Source organism: Microtus pennsylvanicus, chromosome 12, assembly GCF_037038515.1.
Source record: "Microtus pennsylvanicus isolate mMicPen1 chromosome 12, mMicPen1.hap1, whole genome shotgun sequence".
NCBI classification, from domain to species: Eukaryota; Metazoa; Chordata; class Mammalia; order Rodentia; family Cricetidae; genus Microtus; species Microtus pennsylvanicus.
Window position 1 is genome coordinate 6,809,455 of NC_134590.1, and position 23,039 is coordinate 6,832,493.

Sequence of the window (23,039 nt, forward strand, 5' to 3'; positions counted from 1 at the left end):
TCCCCCCACCCCAAGATGCCCACAAATAAGCAGGAAGCAGTCTTGAGAATCCGCAAATCCAATTCCTTTAACCTGTTGTGCCTAACCTCCTGCCTTTTCATATAAAAAAAGAGATGTGAATGTAATGGTCTGCCCTGTCCCTTTAAGAGACAAGCCCCACTCACACACACACCACCCTGCCCACCCCCACCACTGAGGCATGCAGATCTTCCTTCCTCCTTGCAGCCAGGGCCTATTCCTTTCTGTCTTTCTCCTTAAGAGGTAGCTGCTGCCCTGGTTCCTCTCCCCCCACCTCGTCCCCTTCCCTTCCATAATTTTACTTAAACCATAACAGCTGCAACATCTTGCTCACGCCTGGCCAATTCCAAGACTCAAACAGCACAGTGAGAACCTCTGAGCCAGAAGGGAGTCTTGGTGAACACAATGGATTCTTTTCCTTCCTTTAAACAGCACACCCAAGGGCTTGTCATTGTGCAATCTTGTACAAAAAATGATGCAGTAGGAGCTGCGGGCTAGCTTATGCCCCGAAATAACAACACACAAACTGTATTCTTTTAAACACTGCTTGGCCCATTATATCTAGCCTCTTCTTGGCTAACTCTCGCACCTGGACTAGCCCATTTCTAATAATGTGTGTAGCACCCCAAGGTGCGCTTACTGGGAAGATTCTAGCCTGCGTCCATCCTGGGTCAGAGCTTCATCGCGTCTGCCCGCGAGAGGGGAGCATGGCCTCTGAGCTCACTTCCTCTTCCTCCCAGCATTCTGTTCTGTTTACTCCACCCACCTATGTTCTAACCTATCAGGGCCAAGCAGTTTCTTTATTAATTGACCAATGACCTTCCTCCATCAAAATGAGACTTTTATAAGCTTAAAGAGTTTAAAAATCAAAGACTATAACAGGCCAATTTGTAGCTTAGAATATAAAACATTACTGTTTGGTCTTTCATTGAAAAAAGTTTCAAAATTCATGTTTGTAGGTGTATTTTTTTTTAGCATCTCTTGGGTGAATGAGACAGTGATAACGCAACACACTGCACAAGCATGAGGACCTAGGCTGACATGCATGACGTTCCAACCCCGGCACTGGGGAAGGGATGGAGCAGACGCAGGAGCATCCCAGGCCTCAGGGGTCAGACAGAGGCCTGAGCATGAAGCTCCAGACTCAATGAGAGACCCTACCTCCAAAGAGAAGGTGCAGAGACAGACAGACCTCAACAGCAATCTTCCACCTCCAGGATGTACACACACGAGAAAGTGCAGGCACACAAGTGAATGCACACACACAAACATGCACACACGGGTTGAGGAGAGAAGGATTTCTATAAACTAGCCTTCTCAAACCTGCCATTCAGGGATTTTTAAGCTACTTTGACACCAAATATTGATCATATGTCCAATCATATACCTTTAAAAAATAAGTGTTCCCTTTAGTCACATAATAAAGAAATATTATCTCATAGTACAGGAAAGTAAAGAAAGACTGGAGGCAAAAGTCATTAGTGTATTATAAAACAAAGGATATTTAAAGGTCATTCTTCAAATAATCTTTGTGTAAATATGAAATAAAAGGTTATTTTCACAAAAAATAATCAAAGAATGGGGACAAAGTTCAGTGTTGAAGACAAAATGGCAAACTACACTATTTAAGAGAACAAAGAGCTTTTAGAGTATCACGTGCAGTGATGCGATCTCATGAACACCCACGCAGCACTGAAGGCAGCACTGAACGGACAGGAGGGAAAGGGCTTTATTTAGCAGCCATGATATCTGTGTGATTATCGTTACAGCTGGCGAGGAGGCTACAGAAAGTCTGGGACAACCAAAGGAATTCAAAGTGCTAGAGATAAGAATCTTTAAAATGTCTTTATAGTTTTACGAACCAGGAGATTATGCAGAAATTGATACACCGTGCTACTGACACAGGTAGCGATAAACATTGAAAGAATTTCACTGGCCCAGTTAATGTGTTAGGAGATTAAAAACAAGAGCCAATTCTTTAACAGATACTGAAGAGTCCTGGAAGTGATCTGGGGCATTTGCTATCAGAGAGAGAGAGAGAGACAGAGAGAGAGAGAGAGAGAGAGAGAGAGAGAGAGAGAGAGAGAGAGAGAGAGAGAGAGAGAGACTGTGAAGAAGCACGTAACTCTAAGGCCATGTGGAAACAACCACACACACCTGTGGTAGGGGATGGACGGGCAGAGGCAGCATCAAACAGAAACAGCCAGTCACGTCTGCAGATGACCCATGCATGCTAGGCTAAGTAGCTCAGAGCTGTCAGAAGGCACGGATGTGGGTGTGAACAGAGTGCAAACCAGCAGAGAGTGTCGCGGGGACACATGGAGACTAGATTAATTGAAGCTGGAAACTAGGAATGTGCCATCTGACAAAACAACATAGAAAGAACTTATTCCAAAGGTCTTAGAGTTCAGAGATTTGGGGATCTATGGTGACGCAGACATGGAGTTGTGGGGGGCATTGTGGAACAGGCTGTTCAGTGCAGGAGGCACAGAGTGAGCCAGAGAAGAGACAAGTGTCACAGCCTCTCTGCTCTGGACCACCTCCTCCCATTGGTCCACCTTTGGAAGTGGCCACACCTCCGAAAAGTCCATCAGATGGGACTGACTAGGTCAGACTCCTCTCGGTGATTAGATCCCGGTGGGAAGCAAGCCTTCGACTTAGCCTTTTTAGACAACATTACACATTAGAGGGCTAAGGTGAGGAGGGAACAGAGCAGCGAGGAAAGCCTCGAACAGCAGATTTACGCAGGACGGCTGGAGGAACAGACAGGATTTTGACATGTTGAGTGTCAGATGTGCGTTATGCAAATAAAAATGCCTATTTTTGGTTTAGGAATCTATTTTAAGAAAATAATCTGATTTATGAAATCAGAACTTACTTGTGCTCCAGTATGTTCAGAATTAAAGATGTTCTTATTAAAGAATCAGAACATAACCTGAATGTTTAAAAAAAGCACAGTGATTTAAATAACACAATGCTTCACATTCCATTAGACAGCAGGAAAGGTAAAGAAATCTCAAGTACTTTAGGAAGTTTGATGATTCTCTTTTAAAAATCAGGATCCAACTGAGCATGGTGCACACTATAATCCTACCCTGCGGAGGCTGAAGCAGCAGGATTGCCAGTCTGAGGTCAGCCTGGCCTCCCTGAGCAAGTTCAAGGCCAGCCTGGCCTAGTGAGCAAGTCTGAGGCCAGCCTGGCCTCCCTGAGCAAGTTCAAGGCCAGCTTGGGCAATCCGGCAAGTGCTCTGAATTTTGTCATGGAAATGTAATCTGGCCCTTCTTGGGGGCTTCACCCCCTGACTCCCTGTGCTGATAAAAATTTTTTATTGTGATTAATTTTAATTTCAAGCCGGGCGGTGGTGGCGCACGCCTTTAATCCCAGCACTCGGGAGGCAGAGGCAAGGGGATCTCTGTGAGTTCGAGGCCAGCCTGGTCTACAAGAGCTAGTTCCAAGACAGGAACCAAAAGCTACAGAGAAACCCTGTCTCGAAAATAAAAAAAAAAAAATTTTAATTTCAAATGTATTTTTAGTAAAAGGAAAAGCACACCATGCTGCTGATAATCATATCTGTTCTCAACAGGACACGGTGGAAGACAGTAGGGTGGGTTAGAGGCATTCGTCCTCTCGTCCTCTCCGGAGGCAGAAGAGGAATGTGAGTACACGGAAGCGGCTGCGTGGACCAAGATGAGATGAGTAAAAGGGAGGGTCCAACACCAGCACAGCTGCCTGCTGCACACGTATGTCCCGGGAGGGCAGGGGCCACAGTGGGAGCAGCGGTGCCTGCCCAGGGGAGTGAGCAGTTTTATCTAGAGAGCTTGTCACCTTTTCAACTCATCCTTATATAGTAATAAAGAAAAACACTGTGTGTGCCCCAAGAATGGTCATCACTATTCATGGCTAAGCCATGTCTGGATAATTGGAAACACCTGATAAGTCAATGGATTTCTCCTGGCTCCCACAACTGAGGCAGACATCGAGTGAGGAACGCCTCCACTCCTAGCTCCTCTCTCTACCTCCATGACTCCTATTCAACCTTCAGATGTCCGCTCACGCGTTGCGCAATGCTCCAGACCGTCTGCCAACTCCTTTTTTGCTCTGACAGTGCTAGTCTTCATTTAAACACACAGTCTGTACTGAGAAGCAGCTAATCTGTTCTTTACAGTGTAAACAGCAAGCACCAAGAAAACAGGCTGGTGTGCTCTTCTGAGCACCACCATTAACGCATCCCGGGGCTTTGGTAATGCTCGGTGACATAATGCACCAGTCACCTTGAAGCATTTATGAAATGAATGAAGTCAGCTTAATTTATCTGTTTGCCCTCATGACTTGTTTGGCTTCCCGTACGTATCTAAATCTCCCAGGAGGGCAGGTACTCAGCTCGCCAGTCTAAAGCCTAAGGGTTACACACAGGTCAGCTCGGATCCCATGCAGGCAGTACCACCTTCTCTTATTAGCTCCTCCCTTGATTGACACTGGAATAGCCACCTTGCCATCCACCTTGCTTTCTCTGGGTAATCTTCAGGATCAAGCTTAGGCACCATCTCTCTGTAAGCCTTTGCTATCCCTATTTCAGACCAGATGGCGTGCTTCTCTACCCCTGGGCTGAAACATGGCCTGTCATGAGACTTACCACTACTGAGTCCTGAGTGTTTCTGCTGTCACACTAAGTTCTGTGAAGTCAGGGATCGAGACAGCTATAAGTATTTGGAAGTGCTATATGCATTTCCGTCACACCTAATGCTCCCCACAATCCTGGCTATCTAGGTATCTATGTATTAATGCTCCCCACAATCCTGGCTATCTAGGTATCTATGTATTAATGCTCCCCACAATCCTGGCTATCTAGGTATCTATGTATTAATGCTCCCCACAATCCTGGCTATCTAGGTATCTATGTATTAATGCTCCCCACAATCCTGGCTATCTAGGTATCTATGTATTAATGCTCCCCACAATCCTGGCTATCTATGTATTAATGCACACCCACTTGGTCTCTACTGCATGAGTACACTGAGGGTCCATTGCACCAACAACACATTTGTCTAGATCACTTCATGAAGTAGAAACTGCTAAAGGAGCTGAATTTGCTGCTGTCAAGTCATGGGTTACCTTTTTATAATGATATGCTCAAACAACTTCAATGATATGCATCTACTGAAAAGCCAAGGCACTGGTGCCAATCACTTACCAGGAGCATCAGCATGAAGGACCCCATAGAGATGATCAGGAAAAACAGGGAGATCATGGTCAGGGTGAGAATGCCTCGGATCCACCAGTTCTTCCATCTACAGAGAGAAGTCCATAAAGTCAGGATTTAATAACGTGATTTTAAACTTTTGTTATGTGTGGTTTCAACATAATTCCCAGAATTAAAAATTTGCCCTAACTGTTCTTTAAGAATACCTTATTTCAGCTGGGTGGTGGTGGAGCACGCCTTTAATCCCAGCACTCCCGCGGCAGAGACAGGAGGATCCCTGTAAGTTCAAGGTCAGCCTGGTCTACAAAAGTGAGTTCCAGGACAGGTCCAAAGCCAAAGAGAAACCCAGTCTCGAAAAACAAACAAACAAAAAAAAAAGAAAGAAAAAGAAAAAAAACAAAAAGAGACTACTTTGTCTTATATAATGGCAGCAACAGCTAACACGCGACACTGTGTTAGCTAAAGAGAGAAAGGGGCTGCCATTAAGTAAGAGCGCGGGAATGCAAGGATGGAGAGCTGGGAGAGCCTGAATGTGGGAATGGGATTTCCCGATGGGTTCTGTGAGGGAGCAGCCTGAAGTGAGTCTTGGAAAGGAGACGCTTGGGTTCCTAGAGTCGTAGTCATATGTCTCGTTAAGAATGTGGCGCTCCAAAGAGCAGTCAGGGTTCCCTGCCCTGTGGTAAGTCCTAGGTCCTCCCCCCTCCGTCCATATCTAGGAAGGTGAACATCCAACTGCTCTTTGGACTGGAGAGGGAGGGGGAGAGGAGTGGGGGGAAGGGGAGAGGGGTGGGAGGAGGGGGAGAAGAGTGGGAGGAGGAGGAGAAGAGTGGGAGGAGGGGGAGGGAAAGGGGAGGCTGGGAGGAGGTGGAAATTTGTTTTTTTTCTTTATTCTTCTTTTATCAATAAAAAAAATTAAAAAAAAAAAGAATGTGGCGCTCCCAGCAGAGTTTGTTTCTCAGGGTGAAGCACCCCAGCAACAGGAAGGGCTGGCTCCTGGTATGCCGAGGACTGGCCCCCCTCAGACCTCTGCTTTAAGGCCAAGGCATCCAGCAACCCCTCCTCTCATGCTGTTACCTACGAGAATATCCCTTGGGAGTCCTTGTGTTACTTGATCATGCCATGAGGTAGACCGATAGACACTATACACAAAACTAAGACAATACTACACATGACTGTCACTGTAAGCCATATTAGAAACCCTAAGGTGTCACACCCCTGTAGTCCAGCTACCTGGTGCAGTGATGGAAGGCCACTTACACCAGGAGTGTGAGGCCAGCCCACACTGCCCAAGGCGCTGTCTCCTGAACAGACTCTGAAAGCACTGGTATGTGCAGTATGTGGATCACTGTGGATCCAAACTCTCTGCTGGTTTTAAGATGGTGATTTCTGCCACACATGCTTTAGGCCCCACACAGTTGGAGGCTCCCATGGATTCCAACCTCTTCTCCTATGTGAGTCAATACATCCTCCGTGAGTTTCACTAGCAACGTTCATGAAGATCCAAGGGCCTCAGCTGCATGTGTTGGACCATTTGAATACAGAAGGACGGACTGATCTGTGTAAGCGGTACATTCCTCTCTACACACCGACTCCTCCTTTAGTACACTGTCTGCTGAGGGACGTGGCCGCAAAATATAAATGCACATGTACAGAGTATTTGCTCAGCAAATATTTGAGGAGCTAGTGAGCCAATCAACAGGTTAACAAAAATATAAGGCATACAGTTTAAAGCAGGGTTTTCAGGGCCAACAACATGGTTCAGCAGGCAAAGGGGCTTGCTCTGCAGGACTGGTGAAGGCATAAGGTAGGAACAGGTCTAGAGAGTTCTCCTATGACCTTTGACCTCCACACACCAGTGCTGTGGCTCGTGTATATATGAGCACATATATAATAAATTTTAAAATAACTTTGAAACGATTTTCGTCAGTTGGCACTGCAAACTGGCAGAGAAGGCATGACGGGTGACCTGAACAGCTAGGTCACAGAAATCATCAGAGAGCAGAAAGCCGAAGGAATACCAGTGCCCTGCAAGTGTCCTTTTCCTGGTTCATGCAGTCCAGAGCTCCAGTCAAAGGGACCCTGCTGCCATGTGCAGGGTGTGTCTCCCTGCTCCACTAAGCCTCTCTGTGACCACTGCTACAGACACACCACAGTGTGTCTAATTTATGCTCTGGGTGTTTGGAAATCAAACCAAACAGACAAAGTTAGCTATCATATACGAGTTTTATTAGTTTCAGTAATAACATTTAATTTATATTACAAAAGATTTTGATTCAATCTAGTCTAGTTAATGCATTTTAATCTAGGCATAGGCTCCCTCCCTTTTTACAACAGACCTATTGGCTGATTTCATCTACTTATAAAATACTGACAATATCTCTTCTTTTCAACCACTCTCCTACATCATGTGACTGATTTTATCTTTTTAAACACATAAAGAAAGCATGAATCCTAAGTGTGTGTGTGCGTGTGTGTGTGGTGCTGGGGCTCTCATGCAGAGAACCACGCATACAGGACAAACACTCACTCCACCCCTGAGCCACACCCTCATTCCCTATCCTGAATAGTTTAGACACTTCTTTAAATAATCCTTTAACGCCATCTCTGTACCCAAGGATTCAAAATGTCAACAACACGAAAACAAGAGCTTTTTTTTTTTTTTGCTAGCTGCCCAGGCTCCCTGAGGTCTTGGACCGAGTTTACCCTTTCACATTTCCCTCTACTGGTCAGAAAACATGCAAGAAAACATGCACAACCACAACACATTTTACTGGGCGTCAGGCCTGAACTAAACAGCAGTGTGCAGTCAAAAGACAACTGAAAGGTTCTGCTTAGTTGTACAGATGTAACTCTTGCAGATTAATAAATGGATTAGGGAACTGGGCTAAGTCATGAAGCCAGGCAGAAGTAAATAAAATACCTTAAACCAGCCAGTGACGATAATCCTGTCCTGTCCGCATGAAACCCGGAATATTTAGCCTTCCCCAGAGAAGTATCATAAGCCAGGCCTTGGATGGGGGCTGACACCACTCAGATGTCTGTGTCTGGTCTGAGCTTTAACAGCAGCAGCTGCTGAACCGGAAATGTGAAGAAGACACCCACTCTCTTCCCATCGTCTCACCATCACAGTCAACACACCCTGGCCCTCAAGGAACACATAAAGTGTTCCTGCTCACTTTTCAAAAAGAGAAAACTTTTTCTGGCATCGAAATTAAAGGGTATCACTGTGACATATTACTGTTTATACATATATATTAAACTTAATTTTTATCTGTTTCCCCCCACTTTGCCATGCCCCAGCCTGTAGTGATAAGGCAAGCAGGCCTGCTTTTCGTCCTGCTCGGCTCCCGCATGATTAGCTTTACACCCGAAATAACACACAAATTGTATTTCATTTAAACACCACCTGGCCCGTTAGTTCTAGCCTCTTATTGGCTAACTCTCACATCTTGATTAACCTATTTCTAATAATCTGTGTAGCACCACGAAGTGGTAGCTTACCGGGAAAGATTCATCATGTCTGACCTGGCGGCTGGCTCCATGGCATCTGCCTGACTCTGCTTTCTTCCTCCCAACATTCTGTTCTGTCTTCTCCGCCTACCTATGTTCTGACCTATCAGGCCAAGAAGTTTTCTTTATTAATTAACCAATGAAAGCAACAGATAGATAGAAGACCCTCCTATATCATTTCCCCTTTTTCTGTTTAAACAAAAAGGAAGGCCTTAACTTTAACATAGCAAAATTACATATAACAAAAAACAGTTATCAAGCAAGAATTAGTTATAATATTTATATCTATTTTATCTTTTATCATAACGAAGGAAAACTATAACTAGCTATCCATTCTTCAACTCCATCAAAGACTCCAGAAGGATATAATATTTCCTAAGTAAACAAGAAGTAAGCAACTTCCAAACTCTAGAAATGACAAGAGACATCTCACTGCCTGGACAGTCACCCAAAGTTCTTTTGTACCGTTGGGGCATCCATCTTCAGCCTGCAAGCCCATATCCAGCAGACATTTCCATGAAACAGGAAATTTCAAAGACAGTTTCAGTTACTTTTTTCTGTGTCCTGCAGAATGTCTCACAGACTTTTTCATGAGTCATCATGAAAGACCATCTCACCTTTAGGCAAGTTCAGCAGTCCTTTTTCTGCAGGTTGTGTCCAGTTTATGCAATAGTCTAGGCAAGATCAGTTTCTTGCCCAAATGGCTATCAAACTCCATAAGGAGCCTCTTCAATGCCCATCTTCCTCTTGAAGTAGATTGGTGCTGCCAGGAGCAAATGTGTCTTATTGTCATGAAAAGCCCTAAGTTATTAAAACATTAAATGCCATATTCTGTAGTCTTTGAAAGATATGAAGAATACCTATTTAACTGAACTATATCTCTACGTGTCTAGAAAATCTAACATGACTACAAGCTTGACTATTATTGATGATTATTAATTAACAACCTATATTTCTTAATTAAACATTACATTTTTAAATGAACTACACAATCACAATACCTTAATCAATATCCGAAATAAATATATATAACAAAATTTATACTAGTGTAAATTATTCATATCTATATCATATCCCCCTTTAAATGTAAAAGAACATTTATAAGCAATATTTGGGAACATGGGCACAGTTTTTTCTCTCCAAACTGCTTCGTGCTGAATGGGGGTGCTGTTATTTAGGTCTTTCATGGTATAACCTGTGTGCTAGATTCATCTCAGTCAGCAGTTGAATGAAGTAATTTTTTGAAGGTGTTCACAGCAACCTTTAAGGAGGGCATGGTCCATCATACCATATTGGGATAGAAGGAATCCACAGGGTCTCATCCTCTGTGAAAACAAAAGGACTTTTCCAAAGCATCATATCCTTAGATCCAAATTTTGAAGTCAAAGTATTTTCAAAATATCTATCTTGGATTAGTTCAGCAGCATTTATAAACAAATATCTTTTAGCAGCTGTTGCTTCTTCCTCAGCATTCACACAATTCAAAGAGAGCATAATAACAGAGTATCAAGATTCTCTGTGGATTTTTCATCTTTACATGGCTTTATTTTAACCTCTATTTCTTTTATTTTTACTTTTACTTTTTTTTTTTTTTGGTTTCTCGAGACAGGGTTTCTCTGCAGCTTTGGAGCCTGTCCTGGAACTAGCTCTTGTAGACCAGGCTGGTCTCGAACTCACAGAGATCCGCCTGCCTCTGCCTCCCGAGTGCTGGGATTAAAGGCGTGTGCCACCACCACCTGGCTTACTTTTACTTTTTGAGACAAGTTCTCTGTATATCTTTGTCCTGGAATAACTCTGTAGACCAGACTGTCCTTGAACTCACAGAGGTCTGTCTGCCTCTGCCTCACAGGCATTAGAATTAAAGGTGTATACTACCACACCTTGACGTCACAGAGATCAATCTACCTCTGCCCCTTGAAGTCATAGAGGTCAATCTACCTCTGTCTCCCAGGTATTAGGATTAAAGGTGTGTGCCACCACACCCAACTACTCTCTTTTTTTTTTCTTTTTTAAGAACTTTAACCTTTTTCTCTTCTCTCCCAAGCCAGCATATATTTTTTAACAGCATATATTTTTTAACCAACAGTAAAATATTTAGAGGTTTTTTTTTAAAATCTCTCTTTACTATATATCTCTCTTTTTCTGACTACATGAGTCTTTAAGGAGAGGATGAAAGCCGTGGCTTTGACGACTGGATCCAGTCCATTCCTTAGCTTTCTAGCCTCATGGCGAAGGTACTGGCTGTAGCCATTTTCATTGCCACAACTCTATGGCGTTTCAAGGTCCTTGCCAGCAAGCAAGCTGCAGCATTCTGCTCACAGACCACACTCAGTTAGTTGGACTGCCTGCCTGAAAGAGTCAGAGTTTGCCCTGGCAGGACAGCCCAGAAAGCTGGCATTTTAAAATGGCACAGCTTTTTTCCTGCTATGGCTGAAAACCGAAAAGCATGCGTTCAGCTTTTTATCAACACCGTTTAAGTGTTTCATGGCAGGACCTCTTAAAAGAGCTGCAGGGTTTTGCAGCTAAAGCTGAGTCAGGAAGCCTCTCTTACATGAGAGCGCTTGCTTGCCTCTAGCAAGCAAAGCAAACCCAAGAAATTGCTGCCACCAAGAAAACATGCTTTACTCTATTCTTTCCCAAGCTTTCTCAGGCTTTCTGTGGATTCAGTTATCCATGTGGGCACCATTCTGTTACAAATAGCTCTCCTCTACGAGATGGACGCAGGTTAGAATCTTCCCGGTAAGCCACCACCTCATGGTGCTACACACATTAATAGAAATGGGTTAATCAAAATGTGAGAGTTAGCCAGTAAGAGGCTAGAGCTAATGGGGCAGGCAGTGTTTAAATGAATACAGTTTCCGTGTAATTATTTCGGGTAAAGCTAGCTGGGTGGCTGGAACGCAGCCCACCGCTCCTTTTGCAACACCAACCCCCTCCAAAGGCTGGTCCCCTTCCTCCTCACCAAAACATGCACCACTCTTTCACAGAACATGTACCCTATGACTCCTCTTGTCCCATTACCCTGCTCCCTTTACACCTCCTCCTTCTCTTTCATGGTCTCTCTGTGAGTACACGCACATACACACACACACACACACATGCTCACTATTCTACACACAAATTTAAAGCTAAACTCCACATTATTCTGAGTCTGACTAATTTTGCATAATGCAATGATCTCTGGCTTCATCCATTTTCCTGCAAATATTATAACTGTATTCTTTGAAGCTAAATAAAATTCTCAGTGTATGTGGACTACATCTTCCTGATCCATTTATCTGTTGGTGGCATCCAGGGTGTGGCTCTTGTGGAGAGCAGTGCTACAGCATTTACATGGCTACATCTCCTAAGAGTCCTGCAGGCACACACCCAGAAGGAGTGTGGTTGGGTCACATGGTGGTTTTTAAAAGGATTTTGCTATATTTTAATTATGTGTGTCTGTGTGTGGGTATGTGCATGTGTGATTGGGTGTCTGGAGTACAGGAGAGGGAACTGGGACCCCTAGAACTGGAGTTACAGGTGGTTGTGAGCTGTCTGACATGGATGCTGAGAAACAAACTCAAGACCTCTGTAAGAACAGTATGTGTTCTCAACCACCAACCCATTACTCTAGCCCTCTTTTTAAAAAATGGTTACATTGTATTTTGTGAATTTAATTTTGTACATGGTGAGAGATAATAGGTCTTAAGAGAGAGCCAAACTTAGCATCTTAGTCTCATGTCTCTCATGTTGGCTACAGTATAGAGACACGTCTTCTGGCACTTGCCAGTACACCATGAGCTAAGCCGCATGGTGGGTTACTCAGTCTCTCACAAGGGCTATAGTACAGTCACCCAGTCACAGCCCATGGACTTAAGCTGCCAACACAAGCTCCACCAGTGTGCTGCATGATGGGCTTGGTGTTTTTGCTCATGTAGACAGAAAAGGTTCCAGATATGGGTTAAAGAAAATCAGGTTTGATCAAGGAAGACCCCTGAGATCCTGACTACAGACATAAAGAAATAAACCTAAAAGAACTACAAGATGTGTGATATGTATTCAAACACATGAAAAAACTATCTGTGGCTGACTTATGTACAATGCACAATCTATGCTTGTATTAATGCAGATATACTTTAAAAGTTTATGCATTTCCATAGCAAGGGAACCAACCACCAATGAAAATGGATCCATCATTTCAAAATGCCTGTAACAGCCTCCTCAAAATTCTGCATCCAGAACACCTTCAAGGCTGCTGACTGAGATGAGATAGCCTCACAAAATACTCCAGTCAAGACTTGACCATAATCTTAAATTTTCTCAGGGTTGCCAAAGGTAAAAGCAGTCTAGAAAATTATGCCCATGTTCCCAAAAGATAGACTATGTATATTTATCACCATGTAAGGGTGTTGGTTACAAGTTGTTATAATAGTCAGGAAAAAAAGCTGAACAAAGAAGATTAGATCCAGGGGGTCTCATTCCAAAAAGAAAAGGGGGATATAGAAATGATAAAAGGGTAGATTATTCAATCCACTTAATCTAAAAACAACTATTAACCTTAAACATTTCCCATTGGTGTAAATTTTGGTTTATTGATACAAATTTAAAGGTAATTCTGTTTTACCACATATATATTTCTCCTATTATTTAAGAGTAGACTTATTTAAGACTGTGTTTATGCAGGTCATTTAAAAATAAACATACAATTAAAAATAGATTAATAGTCATCTATAACAGTCAAACTTATAGTCATGTTAGCTATGCTTTCAAGGTCATACACGGATATATTTAGATAGATAGATGGTCTTCAAACACTTCAAAGACCTACAGAATATGGCATTTAATAGGTTTAATAACCTAAAGCTTTTCATGGCAGTGAGACATGTCTGCTCCTCATATCACCAATCTACCTCAGAGAAGAAGATGGGCACTGAATATGGCAAACACTAGAAATGTGGGCAAATAAATTGCACTTGCCTCAATTGCTGACAAGATACTCTCCAATCTGGACCAAAGATGCAAGAAAGATAAATGCCAAACTTTGCTAAGACAAGGTAGGACAATTCTTCAAAATTCCCTGCTTCCTAAAAATGTCAGCCATATATACCACGACTGTAAGGCTATAGATCCCCAAAGTCACAGAAGACTCTAGGGTGCCTGTCCAGGCAGCCTGATGTCCCTGTCATTAGGTAACATTTCATCCTGGAGTCATTAAAAAAGTCAAAATTACATAGTTAACATTTTCCTTAGTTATGACAAAAGATAAATTAGATATAAAACTTTAGACTCACAAAGATAGGATAGACAATATAACATTTTCTCTAATTTTGTCAAATACAAATGGCATGGATATTATAACTGCAATTATTTAATAACTTTTCTGTTGTATATAATCTTATGTTAAGGTTATAACCTTCCTTTTAATTAGACAAAAGGGGGAAATGCTGTGGAATAATCCTTATGCACACTGTGAAGATTTGTTACTCAGATTGGTTTAATAAAAAGTTGACTGGCAAGTAGCCAGAGAAAAATTATAGGCAGAACAACCAAACTAGGAGAATGATGAATAGAAGGTGAAGTCAGAGAGATACAAGCAAGCCACTGAGAAAGCAAAATGTATACAAAATGAGCCACATGGCAAAGTATAGATAAGAAATATGGGTTAATTTAAATGTAAAAGTTAGTAACAAACCTGAGCTATCAGCCAAGCATTTATAATTTATATTAAGCTCTGAGTCATTATTGGGAAGCAGTTACCAGTTAGTTGGAAGCATGTAATCGGGACAGGAAAACTCTACCTATACATTTAGTTACTAAGTCTTACAATTTTGCTGCCTATTTTCCTGGCTAGCTGGGTTGTTTGTTCTTTTCTATGAACACAAAGGGTCTTCCAGTATCGTGTGTTGGACAAAGTGGATTTCTTTGCTCATTTCTTCATTTCAAACAGTATATTCCTTCCTGTGCCCTTGAGGTTGGGGCTAACTTTCTTCTACTTCTCTACACAGTGTTTTATCAAGTCTCTCCACTGACTGCGCTGGCTCAGGCATCATGAACTGCCTTAGATGTGAACTGTTCTTTCTCCATTGGTTAAAAGATGCCTTTTCAGGATACAGCCATCAAGGTTAAAGTTATTTACTTTTGGGTTTTGAAATACATGCTCTCATGTTCTTCTGGCTTTTAGGTGATTGGTGAGAACTAATCTTTTTTATATGTTTAACTTTTGTGAGTTGCTGTTTTTCCTTTACAATTTTTAATATGTAAAAATAATTGATATTTAAACTATAATAAGTCAGGAAAAGGTTCTTCATTTCTATTTAGGAATGTTCTTTCCTCCAGATTTGGGGTTTTCTGTCAAAATTTTATTGAATATTTTTTCTCTCCTGTGGTTATCTAGGTTCCTTCTTCCATCACATGTATTCTTAGGTCTGATCTCCATGTATAACCCAGAGGTCTTGGACACTGTAACTGTGGTTTTTATTTTCTTTTCCTTACTGGTGTTTGAGTGTGGAATTTCCTTAATCTTGCCCGCTCTCCCTGACATCCTTTCTTCTGTTTGGCTGAGTCTATTGGTGATGCTTTCCACTCTTGTTTTTACTGGCTTCATTGAGTTTTTCATTGCTGAAATTTCTTTTTTTCCTACCGCAAAGACCTCATTTTCATTTTCCCTGTTGAATCTTCCCTCTGCTGCTTTCTTTTCCATGTCCTAGGCAGACTTGCCTGTATCTTCTGAGATCACTGATCACTTTTACAAGTCAGCTTTGGGAACCTCCATTCGGCACTTTAACTCCTTCAGAATCTTTGGGTTCAGTAGCCAAGGAGTTAGAATCTTTTGGAGCAGCCACGGTGCCATTTCTTTTCTTCACATATCACAACACACACACATCTGCTGGTTTGGACAAACTCTTATTTCACAGCCTCTTCATACGTACTCAGTCACCAGCGTCACACAATAGTGACTCTCCTGCTTCCCCTCCCAACAGCTGCATGCGCAGTTGTGCACAGCCTGTCCTCCTCCATCTTTATACATGCTGGGTATCATGTATAACTACCACTGTCCAAGAACTTCCAATGCTCTTCCTCTATAAAACAGAATGTTTTTCTTCTCCTCCTCTCTCCTTCCCTGGAGACAGTAGGACTGCCCAGTCTCACCCAGAAGTCTCTACTCAGCAATATTTCATTGCATAGCCAATTCTCCCAGTAAGATAAAAAAAGATTAATCTGCACATTTTCCAGAAATACAGAGTTAGAAGATAAACCCCTATGCATCCATGCTGTATATATCGAGTGCAACTGTCTTTAGCCCTCTTCTCTGCTGCTGTGACAGAACGCCTGAAGCTGGGTAACTTATGAGGAATAGAGACAGACTTCTTACAGTCCTGGAGTCCAGCAGTCCAAGGTCAAGTGTGGCATATGGGAATGCTGCCACTTCATCCTACAGTAGAGGCCACAGGCAAGCCAACAAGAAAAGTCACCTCTATATCAAGACTGCTTTTGTGATAAGTACCCCCACTCCCATGACAATGGCACTCACCTACCCACAGGGGCTCTTGTTATGCCATACCTGTTAGTCCTGCTGCACATAAGGTTCTACATGTGAGCTTTGGAAAACACTTGAAAACACATCCTCCTATACACAAAAACTGCCTCGTAGAGTCAAAGGACTCAGTCAAAGAACATAACACAATATGGAGAGCAGGAAATCACTGTTGCTAACATGGAGTGTGCTTGGCACACATGAGGTGCTTCATTCCCTTGTAGAGACGGGGAAAAAAGCAATCATTTTAAGTGGTTACATGCTGATCGAATCACAGCCAGGCTGTTTAATATAAGTATGTCAGTTCTATTTCAAAAGTTAATGACATGTTTTAATTATTTTCCTAGAGGCACAAGCATCATGAGTCAACAAGAACTTGTGTGGTCACGCAGCTTACTTAAGCCAAAGATAAGGACCCTACAGAGGCGGGTCTAAAGAGCAGGCAGGCTCTGTCATATGATGGAGAACAGGAGTTGGAAAAAGGCCATCAAGCATCCTGAAGCAGAGGTAGACAGGAAGTGTGTGGGTTCTCAGAGAAAGGAGATCCAATGCAAAGCTCAGGAGCACGAGTAGGCTTCCGTGGATCTTCCAGGGTTTTTGTGGCATTAGCATCACCTTGGAGCAGAACCCTGCTATGAGCCTCCCTAAGATACTTAGCTGTCCAGGTCTGGTCTCTACCTACCAGCTGTCGGCAGCAGGTACTGGGCTGACATGATACACTGCCACATGTCCCCAAAAGAGACTGAGAGATGAACACACACCAGATCACAGTCACCTGCCTGCTGATGCACACACCTCAAAGCACAGTCACCTGCCTGCTGATGCACACACCCCAAAGCACAATCACCTGCCTGCTGATGCACACACCCAGAGCACAGTCACCTGCCTGCTGATGCACACACCCCAGAGCACACTCACCTGCTGATGCACACACCCCAGAGCACACCTGAATGGTGAAATGGCTGGGGCAACAGCAGAGACTGAAACTCTTCAGGCTTCTCTCACTTTCAAAAGCACATTTCTTCTGAGGCATCACACAGGAAGGGCTTGGCCAAGCAGTTCCACTCTAAGAACATTGTGGATTCAACTTTAACAAAATTGTGTTTCTTTAGGAGAAAGTAGCCACAAAAGATGTTTACTATACATATGCTTTCCATTGTGAAAATTCAGAAACTAAATGACCCCAATGGGTAGAAAATGCTTAAGGACAGGAGAAATTGCTTCTAACTACACAGAATGCAATGGAAACAGCTCGGTAAGAAGACTCTGATCCCATTCTGCACCGCACAGAGGCACGCACAATTCACAGAGCAGAGGATCTAAGAATATACATCACTACTGCAAATATGTATGCTGGGAAGGTCACGAGTTCCGCCTATGACTCAGAAACTTCTCACACAGCGAGGATTCTTAACCCTATATATCTACAAACTCAAATCTCTGCAACATGGTCTCATTTTGGTTTACTGCACTAACTGAAGGCCTCAGAGAAACATGCAAGTACATGTTTGTACAGAAACATCCATGAACTCTGTACAGAGAATTGCCTGAGACTAAACTGTTAGGAGCAGCTACTGTTCTGGTTGTTAGAATGAAGTCTCTCATGAACGGTGTTATACAGTATCTTTTTGATTTTGAGAAGTATTCCCTCCCTATTCAGTGCAGATGAGAACCAGGCCTGGGTGATGTGGGAGTCCCTTCTGTGTGCTGTGATTACCATCAATAAATAAAGAAACTGCTTTGGACCTATAGCAGGGGAGAACTTAGGTAGGCAGGGAAGACGGAACTGAATGCTGGGAAAAAAGAATGTCGGAGTCAGAGAGAAGTCATGGAGCTGCCAGAGATAGATGCTGGGAACTTTACCAAGTAAGCCACAGCCACATGGAGATACACAGATTAATAGAAATGGGTTAAATTAATATGTAAAAGTTAGCCAATAAGAAGCTACAGTTAATGGGCCAAGCAGTGGCTGAATTAATAGTTTCTGGGTGATTATTTCATGGCTGGGCAGCCAGGACCAATGAGCAGCCCCTTCCCCCAACAGACTGGTATGCCAATGTGGGGCTGACCAAATCCACTTACAAGCCTGAGAGAACTTGGAAAATAATTCTAGACAAAGAAAAAACAAAGTTGCTCAGCTTCTTCATACGATTTTCTTGGATGGACTCTGCTTGCTAGAAGCAAGCAGAGGCATGGCTCTTTTAAGAGAGGTTTTCCTGATTCAGTAATAGCAGGAAAAAAGCTGTACCATTTTGAAATGCCAGCTTTCTGGGTCATGTTGCCAGCGACAACTCTGACTCTTTCAGGCAGGAGGTCTGGCTAAAGAGCATTTGAGTGGGGTTTGTAAGCAGAGTACTGCAGCTTGCTTAATGACATAGACTGGCTTTGTGCCTGAGAATGGGGCTGTGTTCATGGCTCTCAGAGGCGCAAGATGCTCCACCATGCTGGTCTGGGCAGGCAAGCAGAAAGCACCATATATACTATAGTAATAGCACAGATTAAGTTTTAGTCTGGGCAGGCAAGCAGAAAGTATTGTATATACCATAGTAATGGTGCTGTTTAAGTTTTAAGAAGCATTTAGCATTTTAAAAAGCACCCCTGGACAGTAAAGAATCACAGATATGCAATAAAGACAAATCCAGATGAGTCATAGTGTTGAATAAATGTACGTAGGCTTGGAAGAGAGAAGAAAAAGAGTATAGAGAGTCATAAAAGGAAGTTAAGGGTTTAAAAAGGGGATAAAGTCTTTAAAGAGATAGAGTGCAGATAGTCATAGATTAAAAGGAATAAAGAAAATTAAGCCACGTAAAAATGGAAAATTCACAGAGAGTCTGGATTATGTATATTATTGTGTTTTCTTTGAATAAAAGACTGTGAATGAGCTAAATACAGAGAGAGATTTCATTGTGTGCACTGCTAAGCTAAACTAGCATGTATATTATAAAGGTATCATGACCTCTAAAGTTGGGTCTAAGGATATGTTGCTTTGGAAAAGAGGTTCTTCTATTGTTTCCACAGAGGATGAGAACCTGTGGATTGCTTCCAGACTAGTGTGGTTTGGTGGAACAAGACCCCCCAAAGGTCGCCGAGAACACCCCCAAAAATTACTATGCCCAACAATCAGCAGGAAGCAGTATGGAGAGAACTACGCCCATATTCTCAAATATTGTCTATAAATATTTGTTTACATTTAAAGGGGGATATGATACAGATATGAATAATTTGCACTGGTGTGGATCTTGGTTTATTGACACAAATTTAAGGTCAATTTTGTTATATGTATATTTCTGTTTTTGATTAAGATAGTGTGTTTGTGTAGCTCATTTAAAATGTATTGTATAATTAAAAAACAGATTAATAGATAATCATCTATAATAGTCAAGCTTGTAGTCATGTTAGATTTTCTAGATGTACAGAAATATATTTCGGATGGATAGGCATTCTTCAAACCTTTCAAAGACTAGAGAATAAGGCATTTAAAATGTTTTAAGAGCTTAAGACTTTTCATGACTGTGAGACACATCTGCTCCTGACAGCACCAATTACTTCAAGAAGAAGATGGGCATTGAAGAGGCTCCTTATGGAGTTTGCTAGCCATTTGGGCAAGAAGCTGCTCCATCCTGGTCTGCTGAACTGGACATTCAGGACTCACAGAGAAATGACTGCTGAACTTTCCTAAAGGTGATACGATCCCTTCGGGGATCCTGCTTCATGAAAGAGTCTGGTAGACAGGACTGGAGAGATGGCTCAGAGGTTAAGAGCACTGCTTGCTCTTCCAAAGGTCCTGAGTTCAATTCCCAGCAACCATATGGTGGCTCACAACCATATGTAATGAGATCTGGTGCCCTCTTCTGGCCCACATGCAGACAGGTTACTTAATAAATAAATCTTAAAAAAAAAAGAGTCTGCTAGACATTCAGCAGGACACAAAAGAAAGTGAATGACAAACTGCCAATATAGGTGAAACTGTCTTTGAAATTTCCTGCTGCATGGAAAAGTCTGCTGGATACTATGGGCCTGTAGGCTGAATATGGATGCCCCAATAGTACAAAAGAACTTTGGGTGACTGTCCATGCAGCAAGATATCTCTGTCAATTCTAGAGTTTTGGAAATTGCTTACAATGTACTTCCTGTTTACTTAGGTAATATTATATCCTTCTGGAGTCTTTGATGGAGTTGAAGAATTGATAGTTACAGTTATAGTTTTCCTTAGTTATGATAAAAGATAAAATAGATATAAATATTGTAACTGTAATTCTTATTTGATACCTGTTTTGTTATATGTAATTTTACGATGTTGAAGATAAAGTCTTCCTTTTCATTTAAACAGAAAAGGGGAGGTGGTGTGGGATTTCCCTCTGTATGCTGTGATTACCATTAATGAATAAAGGAACTGCTATGGACCTATAGCAGGGCAGAACTTAGGTAGGCAGGGAAGATGAAGCTGAATGCTGGGAAAAAGGAAGGCAGAGTCAGAGAGAAGCCATGGAGCTGCCAGAGACAGATGCTTGCAACTTTACCAGGTAAGCCACAGCCATGTGGTGATATACAGATTAATAGAAATAGGTTACATTAGTATGTAATACAGTTTCTGTGTGATTATTTCATGGCTTGGCAGCTGGGGCCAACAAGCAGCCCCCTCCCCCAACACCTGGGTTCGCCATGCCCATTGCCATGCCTGGGTTCAAATCAGTTCTCTACCCTCCAGGTTATTCATTTACAAAACAGTTACAAGCATAACCATGAAAGCGCTGCCGTGAAAATGTTAGTATGTGTTAATTGCCTAAAGTAGGGCTTAGCACACAACATGCACTAATAAATAGCTGCTATTATTTGCTGTTGTTTTATATTAAAAGTCATTACTGAGGAAGGTCTGACACATTGGCATTCAGCATAATTACAGAGCACTGAACTAACACACACATGTGTATGCATTTATAAGACACACATGTATGCACATACACATACAGTATGGAACACCTCTGATGAAATTTTAAAGCAAAGATGTATCATCTGTGAACTAGGTCACAGAAACAACTGGGAACAGGGACTACTAAAATCAGTCAATAAGGTAGCGTACATTTGTCCCATCAGCTTAAAAAAAAACAGGGAAACACTGCTTTGAAATAATTTACTCTAATATAGTTATAATACTGTGACAAATTTCTCCATTTTCAAGTATAATTCCAGGTTTACTTCCCAAAGTCTTTATTTTCTCAAAGACTAGATTAATGCCAGTCCAGAGGAGGCCTCAGATGCAGACTTCAAAAAGCAAAAGCTTCCTTGGTGCCTTCATCTGCCCTCATTTAAACTGGTTCATTTTTTTCTCTTTAAGACAGGCCATAGAAACTAGACTTTTTCTTCTCTTAGGTAGGTCGCAGAAACTAAAAACATACCCTAATTTTCCTCCAGCTTCCTGTCTTAGAGCTGACTACAAGGAAATATTCTTTTTCATCTTGCCTGAAAGAAGACCAGCAGACCCCATTTGAGGAAATCCCTATTTCATCCGAGGAGGATGAAGCACTGTCCACATCCCAGGAGGAAGAAGCACTGTCTACATCCCAGGAGGAAGGAGTGCTATCCACATCCTATGAGGAAGGAGCACTGTTCACATCCCAGGAGGAGGGAGAGCTGTCCACATCCCAGGAGGAAGGAGAACTGTCCACATCCCAGAAGAAAGGAGTACTGTCTACATCCCAGGATGAGGGAGAGCTGTCCACATTCCAGGAAGAAGAAGCACTGTCCACATCCCAGGAGGAAGGAGCACTGTCCACATCCAAGAAGGAAGGAGCACTGTCCACATTCCAGAAGGAGGGAGAGCTGTCCACATCCCAGGAGGATAAAACGCTGTCCCCATCCAGAAATAAGGAGCACTGTCCACATCCCAGGAGGAAGAAGCACTGTTTACATCTAGGAGGAAGGAGCACTGTCTACATCCCAGGAGGAAGGAGCACTGTTCACATCCCAGGAAGAAGGACTTTACTCTGATCTCAGGATCAAGCTCTTTATGAAGAATACACCTTGTCCCTATGTAGCACAGCAGCTTTAAAGGCTTGGGACAGGATTCAAGAACCAAGAAAAAGAGTTGAATCATATCTTAGGGTTAAACAGGGTCAGAGAGAACCTTTTAGTGACTTTTTACAAAGACTAACCAGGGCAGTACAAATAGGGGTAACTGACCCAGAAGCTAGATGTATAATAATTGAATTTTTGGCTTATGAGAATGCCAATATAGAATGCAAAAGGATCCTTGGGCCTTTAAAGATCAGATCAGCACCTATGGATGAATGGGTCTTGCATACAATGAATGTTGAGACATTTGATTACGGTACTGAAGCAAGGGTAGGAGAAGCAATTCCAATGGTAACAAATTGCTCCTGAAAAGATTAAAAGAGGAGATTCTGTAGTGAGAGCGTTCCTGCTGCCCGGCTCCCAGCTGCCTGGCTAGCTAATGCCCCAAAATAATTACCCGGAAACTGTATTCTTTTAAACACTGCCTGGCCTGTTAGTTCTAGCCTCTTATTTGCAAAATCTCACATCTTGATTAACCCATTTCTAATAATCTGTGTAGCACCACAAGATGGTGGCTTACCGGGAAAGATTCAGCATGTCTGACCTGACGGCTGGCTCCATGGCATCTGCCTCACTTCCCTTCTTCCCAGCATTCTGTTCTGTCTACTCCACCCACCTAAGGGCTGGCCTTCCAGAATTTCTCCTACAGAAATTTTAATGCAGAGGGATAATATTATCTTAGAATGGATCTTTCTACCACATAAACCAAGTAAAAAACTAAAAACT

General features: G+C 42.4%; 1 protein-coding gene across 1 annotated transcript in view; it reads right to left on the reverse strand.

The window, feature by feature from the left end:
* The window catches only part of Cds1 (CDP-diacylglycerol synthase 1), a 69,394-nt gene that overhangs the window by 30,326 nt on the left and 16,029 nt on the right, over positions 1–23,039 (reverse strand). Inside the window, exon 3 of the mRNA XM_075943051.1 lies at positions 5,210–5,306. Coding sequence (XP_075799166.1) covers positions 5,210–5,306 — 97 coding nt within the window. The remainder of the gene's footprint in view (positions 1–5,209; positions 5,307–23,039) is intronic.